This window comes from Cetorhinus maximus, chromosome 14 (genome assembly GCF_964194155.1).
Source record: "Cetorhinus maximus chromosome 14, sCetMax3.hap1.1, whole genome shotgun sequence".
In the NCBI taxonomy this organism is placed as follows: domain Eukaryota; kingdom Metazoa; phylum Chordata; class Chondrichthyes; order Lamniformes; family Cetorhinidae; genus Cetorhinus; species Cetorhinus maximus.
Window position 1 is genome coordinate 7,043,360 of NC_135892.1, and position 7,003 is coordinate 7,050,362.

The window sequence follows — 7,003 nt, forward strand, 5'->3', positions numbered from 1 at the left end:
GTCTTAGCAAAGTTCTCTCATATCAGTGTGTGGATAATGATGTTGCCTTATCGATAGGGGCGGCAGGATTCAGGAACCCCCAGGGATAAATCTGCACCCTTTGGCGAGAATTTCTTTTTGATAAGGCTTTGACTGGGTGGCAGATCTTTTACGACCCGATGTGTTTCTAAGTGAAATGTTTTATATGTAATATCAAATTATGTAACCACAGGATACTCGTGAAATGTAGGTTTTTTGCAGACGTTACAGTCAATCGTGTTTAAACCCAATAAACCATATTCTGTTTCTGTAACATTAGCCTGAATCATATAATTACTCGAATGAAGAGGGTCCACGCGCATTGTGATATGCACATTCCTGGATGATTTCGGATATTTTACCTGTTTGGAAAGTGCAGTGAATAGCAAAATAAAAAAAACCCCGAATGGCGCGTTTCCAGACACTTATTCTCAGGGGCTGGTGAAGTCGTGCAATTTTGAAATAATCCTGTTGTGATAAATGAATCTCTGGTAGTCGTGACATGTGGAGGTGTTTGATGGGATTGTGTGGGCTTGTTGGCAGCTCAGGCATTGCGTTGGTGCAGCACAGTTCAACTGACTTCAGAGAAGCGCAACTGAAAGAGCCCAGCTCCGCCACAGAGCCCTGAGCACAGCTCCGCCACAGAGCCCTAAGCACAGCTCCACCACAGAGCACAGCTCCACCACAGAGCCCTGAGCACAGCTCCAGCACAGAGCCCTGAGCACAGCTCCACCACAGAGCACAGCTCCGCCACAGAGCCCTAAGCACAGCTCCGCCACAGAGCCCTGAGCACAGCTCCGCCACAGAGCCCTGAGCACAGCTCCGCCACAGAGCCCTGAGCACAGCTCCACCACAGAGCCCTGAGCCCAGCTCCGCCACAGAGCCCTGAGCACAGCTCCAGCACAGAGCACAGCTCCAGCACAGAGCCCTGAGCACAGCTCCGCCACAGAGCCCTGAGCACAGCTCCAGCACAGAGCACAGCTCCGCCACAGAGCCCTGAACATAGCTCCGCCACAGAGCATTGAGTGCAGCTCTATCACAGAGCCCAGCTCCGCCACACAGCCCTGAGCACAGCTCCGCCACACAGCCCTGAGCACAGCTCCGCCACAGGGCACTGAACACTCAAACGCTTCCGGGAAAGCCTCTGCCACAGAGCTGGGGCGCTGCTCTCTGACAGTCACACTGCACCAAAGAATCCACTCTGGGATTCCTCAGCACTGCTCTGCGTATTTCAAAATCCATTCGACAGCCATCGCTACGCGGAGGCAGCACCATTCCCAATCCGGTCAGAGGGGTAGCGCCTGATTTGAGGTTCAGCACGGATCTGGGCGACTTCATTCCTGACCAGGTATCAGACTGAGCTGCTGGGTCCGGGAGAAGAGAACGCTTAGTCAGCAGTGCAGATGTCCGATCTCCAGCACAGCATGGAACCAAGCAGGAGGCACCATCACTGCAGCCCGACTGCACTCCACATACTAGCCTTCATCCTCAGTAAGTACATACTGTAAGACATGCTGCATAAGGGATCTATAGCTTTCAACCTTTCCCACAAAGATAATGCATGGAGGAGAATCCGTGGACTGAATACAGGCAAAGCTCTTTTTTAAGGCTTATGCCCTAGGCTTGGAATATTTTTCAGAACAAATGAAAAGATATCGAAAAGGTGTCAAAAACCGACTAGCTAAGCATTATCTGCAATTTTACACATTTTAACCCCTCGAGTACTCGAAAGATTTTTTTTCAGGGTCCACATTGAGATATTCTCGTGGCGAATAGACTAAGAGACGAAAAAGTATAGGACCTTTTTTAGAGGGATGCCGGATTCTGTTCTGTAAAATGAACTGATTGATCGTCATTAACGGATTAAGTACCGCAGCCCTCAAAGGAAGGACCCCAATGGCGTTTTTCGGGTACTTCTGAATTCGTACTGAGGTTAAAAAAAGATACGGCGCAATTTTTTTTTAAAAAAAAGCCCAAAGGAGAGAAATGTGCAAATATTTAAAGTAAGTTAACGTACGTCGGTTAGCTTGGCAGAGTCCACTCGACTAGACTGTGCCTGGGACACTGAGCTGCACCAGTCCATTCTACTCCTATCTGGTCAGGCTGTGTCATAATTAGGACTCTTTTATTTTTCTCTCTATCCTTGTGCTAATCTCCCCCCTCCGAAAGATGCACATTTTCCAATCATTTTCTTTCAAAGGAGGCCATTGGCTTCGCCGGATAAATCAATTCAGGCGGTCGGAGAGGTGATATTTTGTTTTACCGATGCGGTGGCGGGTGGGCTGGCAAATCGGCCCCTTCTGTATTTTAAGAGTTCATTCTGATTTTCATGGAAGGACTTGTGTCTAAATGTGTGTGTGTGTAGAGAGAGAGAGAGAGAGAGAAAGACAAAAAAATGTTCTGGGAGCTTTTTTTTTGTCGAAATGTGAGACGTTTCTGTCACTTTCACAGATGTCCTGCCGGGCGTCGCTGCAGAACAGGAGACTGAGAATCTTTCGGGACTTTCAGCCGATCCCTATAAGGATATTTTTGTGGTCCGGGAAAACGGAACAACGTGTCTGATGGCGGAATTTGCAGCAAAATTTAGTGTCGCCTACGATGCACGGGCCAGTAACTATGTAGATGTAAGGGAGCATGTACACACACACACATACACACACACACAGACATCCCATAACGTCCCAATTGAAATAAGCACGTAACAAAACCAAAACCCCAATTGATTCCTTACATTGAGAAACCAATTGTTTTAAATCTTAAGATATTTACGTCTCGAACTGATTTCATTGGCCATGACATTTTCACCTTTTAATTACTTAATTCGCCACACATCATGTTGCGATTTGACCCCACAATCGAAACGTTTGACCTTATGTGGCCTTAGCTTATTACAGAACAAGCGGATGTTTCAATCCCACGCGGAGCAGATGTTAAAGGAAAATGTGGGCACAACGAATCGGAATTGGAAATTTCCTGGCTGGACAACGCGTACAGCTTTAAACTCTTCTTCGTGAAGGTAAACTTGCGCTCTCGCCAGCAAAGTGAGGTGCCTGGGGACGCTTATTCTGCTAAGCCGTCTGCTTTTATAGACAGAAAGGCCGCCTTATATAACGGGGCAGAATTCGGCCCTTGGAAAAATGCTCAACTCGGAGCCAAAACAAGAGTCACAGCGTCTTCAGGTCTGAGAGCTCTTATCGGAACCGGGGGAAAAGTTAGAAAAGGTTAGAAAAAGTATCGAGCACAGGGGGTGGATGGGACAAGGACAAAAGGAAGGTGTGTGATAGGGTGGGTGGCTGGAGAGATTGAATGACAGAAGAGTTAGTCCCCCCCAAGGTCAAAGGGATTGGGGCGCGATAAGACACGAATAAACAAAGGATGTGCAGAGAGCAGGTGTGCCGCTGACTGGAAAGGAAACTTAAGAGATAAACACAAAACATGCAAATGAAAGGAAACATAAGGGAGGTGGGGTGGTGGCAGAGTTTACAGCCTGAAATTGCTGAACTCAAATGTTGATAAAAAAAAAAGCAAAATACTGCGGATGCTGGAAATTTGAAACAAAAACAGAAAATGCTGGAAAAACTCAGCTGGTCTGGCAGCGTCTGCAGAGAGAGAAACAGGGTTAACGTTTGGAGTCCGCCTGAACCACCTTCAGTTCACCCTCCAAACGTTAACTCTGTTTCTCTCTCTCTCTCTGCAGAAGCTGCCAGGCCTGCTGAGTTTTCCCAGCATTTTCTGTTTTTGAACTCAGTCTGAGTTGAGAATGAGAAGCCCAGTCGGAAGATGAGGCGCTGCCTGGTAATGAGCGGGTGGAAATGTAATGCTCTGTAATGCTCATTGATTGTATTGTGAAGCGCCTCATGACCCATGTGGAAAACTGGAATACAATTGCATTTTTTGTGATGGCCATTTTGTAATGTTCTTCCAGGTATTTTATGAATAAAGTATATTTTTCCAGAGAAAAAGATGAGGTGCAGTTCCCAGTTCTGACAGGAGCTGAAAGGTTTAACTCTGTTTCTCTCTCCACGGATGCTGCCCAGTCTCATAGAGTTTTACAACACGGAAGGTCCATCGTATCCTCACCGGGCATCAAGCCCGCTGAATGTTTCCTGCTTTCTTCTGTTTTTGTTTCAGATTTCCAGGATCCGCACTATTCTGCTTTTGCATCCGAACTTGACCAATCATTTTTTCAGTCATAAACCTAAATAACCCAGTCCCGGTGCTAAATATAGCCGAGCATCCACCGAGGGTCCAAGTTAAGCACAAGGTGAAGCGCCTGGGACTTCAGCCTGCCTACCTCAGTGCGGCCACGTAAATTCAAGTTGTTGATGTTAATTAATAGTCTTGATTAGAATTCTGTAAAATAGGCTGCATTTCAAAGAATGCAATGCACTGGTTCAAAAACAAAAATACCTGGAAAAACTCAGCAGGTCCGGCAGCATCTGCGGAGAGGGACACAGTTAACGTTTCCAGTCCGAATGACCCTTCAACAGAACAGAACGTTAACTGTGTCCCTCTCCGCAGATGCTGCCGGACCTGCTGAGTTTTTCCAGGTATTTTTGTTTTTTGTTTTGGATTTCCAGCATCCGCAGTTTTTTTTTGTTGCTTTTATCTTAGTGCACTGGTTGTCGTGTACTGATGGGAAAACCATGAACTTCTTACAGGATATCCGCAACATAACAAGACAAGACCATTACTGGAAAATCAACAAGGTTCAGTTGGTTTACGACTTATCCGATTCCACCCGCTTCAAGGACGCGGCCAACAGTGAGTCGGTTTTCTTGGATTCTTAAACCAAGTGCAATTCTCGCCCAATTTTTTTTTCCCCCAATGCGTTCCATAATACCACTTTGTCAGGGATTTGGGAATGCGGCTGAACTTCATGCTTCGTGACTTATACGATCACAGTATACCAGATCCCTAAACACACAGGAATGCCATTGCTTCAGCTCCAATACGGGCAGGTTTCATTTAGAATGTATGGGCCACTCTTTGTACTTATTTTTAAATAACTGGCCGGCGCATTATCATCTACCTAATGAAGTTTACCACCGTTACTGAGCAGTTTTGTGCAAAGAGCCAGTTAAACTCAGTAAAATATTTCTGGAATAAATATGAAAGGAATAGGTGGACAGTATGATTTTTTTTATATACGTAAAAAAGTAAAATAAACGGTGCGTATTTAGGGAAGTTCAAAATAGGAGCATTGCTGCGAGACTCTCACATTATCGATTAGACACAAACTGGTGTGCAATCCAACCAGGAATGAAACATTAGACCCAAGTCACACAGGCAATGCATTAGTACATCGCATGTACACTTTTACACATCTTAAGATGGCTTCGCCATAAAATGTAACGAGTGTCCACAAACTATTGCCCGCACAAACATTTAACCTGCTTGTTACTCGGCGTGTGTTTGTGGATAGGGTAGCGGTTCAGTCGGTTCTCTCTCCCGTGTAAGAGCCCTGGTGCTGATGTTGCTTGGGAATTCCACATGTGTGAAAAGGGGCTTTCTCTCTGCAGGCGGGAAGCACACGGCCACATCCCATCACCTGTCCCTCTTCGTGACCCCGGCTGGCAAATCGTACAAGTGCGAGGCTCAGGAAACCATCTCCCTCATCTCCAGTGACCACCAGAAAGTGGTCGCCATTCTTTTATCTCAGATCCACATCCAGCCTTTCGGCATCAAGCGCGACTTCACGTTCAGCGAAGGTAAAAGGTTTTCCCCCACCCCCAATAATCTACTTTCCACTTTGGAGGGCGCGCGTGTTAATTTTCTCATTTTGACTTGGATGTTGGAATTTTTTAAAATTTGGATAGCTTTGTGATCAAGTATAGAGTACATTAATTTCTTTTTAGAATTAACCGAAAAATATATATATACCTGACTCAAGCCTCACATTTAGGTATAACGTTTTTTAAAAATGCATTTTTTAAAAGGCGAACGCAGATGTTTGCATTTCCAGAGTTCATGCGTTTCCTGGTGTCTTTTATTTTGTTCTCAGCTTCGAAATGTGTGGTAGACCAGCAGGAGCAGTTAGAGGAGACTCTGCCCCTCATTCTGGGACTGACCCTGGGACTTCTGATTGTCGTGATCTTGTCAGTCTATCACATCCACCACAAACTCACGGCCACCAGCCAAGTGCAGATCCCCAGGGACAGATCCGAGTACAAACACATGTAAAGAGCTCAGACCGAGATGGACGGGACCTCCCAGCGAAAATAAAGCACAGCAAAACTGCTGCACCGTTCTGCTAACAGTCACAAGGCATAACCGCAGATAGTATTTTACCTGACAAACCTCTGTAAGGATACAGATCGTGTAAATATAAACGCCCCGGTGTATTGCTGTATATAGTTACGCGTGCTTCGTTTATTTTAGCTAGTAATGGTATCGTGACTGCCTCAAACGCAGGATCCTCACCAATACCATCACAATGAATAAAACTATCCTTTAAAATTATTGCAAGATTACGAATTCGATGTTAGTGTAACTTATGTAGTGTATTGGAAACTTCCATTGCTGCAATTATTTTCAACTATTAATCAGAAGGTTCAATTTAATTTCGTTCCTTCAAATGCTATTTGCCGAAGTACTTATCAGTCGAATTTGTACGTTATTCTCATCGCTGTTCCCGGGTTCAGTCTTAATAGCAAAATGCAAAACTGTTCAGCTCATCTTCCTGAATGCAAGTATGCTCATGAAATAAATCGAAATCATTTTTTAAAAAAAATCTCATGGTGCCTTTGGGGGTTTAATCTATGGGCTAATGGTGGATTTTTTTCTGCAGTATGGAAATCAGCTTGCTTTACGTTTTTGTCTTAAATTCTGCTGACCATGCCTTTGAAAAATTAGCACAAGGTTGTGTTGAGGCAAAACGCCGCCTCACGGAGGTAGTTGCAATTTTGAACATGCACCATCATCTTCGGTGTGGAAATGATTGCGAATTTCCTTCAGTTTTTGGAGATTTGCGCAAATGGACGCT

General features: G+C 45.2%; 1 protein-coding gene across 1 annotated transcript; it reads left to right on the top strand.

Annotated features, from left to right (window-relative positions):
- Positions 1–1,164: 1,164 nt before the first annotated feature.
- On the top strand, positions 1,165–6,743 carry lamp5 (lysosomal associated membrane protein family member 5). The gene is made up of 6 exons (XM_078556441.1): positions 1,165–1,509; positions 2,470–2,642; positions 2,903–3,034; positions 4,680–4,782; positions 5,541–5,729; positions 6,023–6,743. Exons 1-6 carry the CDS (start codon positions 1,422–1,424, stop codon positions 6,199–6,201), a joined length of 864 nt encoding a protein of 287 aa, XP_078412567.1. The 5' UTR covers positions 1,165–1,421; the 3' UTR covers positions 6,202–6,743.
- Positions 6,744–7,003: the final 260 nt, after the last annotated feature.

Bases quoted from the DNA above. Each gene is read 5' to 3' on its own strand.
- lamp5 (XM_078556441.1), top strand. From the start codon at position 1,422: ATGTCCGATCTCCAGCACAGCATGGAACCAAGCAGGAGGCACCATCAC. The intron at 3,035-4,679 runs GTAAACTTGCGC...AACTTCTTACAG, and splicing joins TTAAACTCTTCTTCGTGAAG to GATATCCGCAACATAACAAG. The intron at 5,730-6,022 runs GTAAAAGGTTTT...TTTTGTTCTCAG, and splicing joins CGACTTCACGTTCAGCGAAG to CTTCGAAATGTGTGGTAGAC.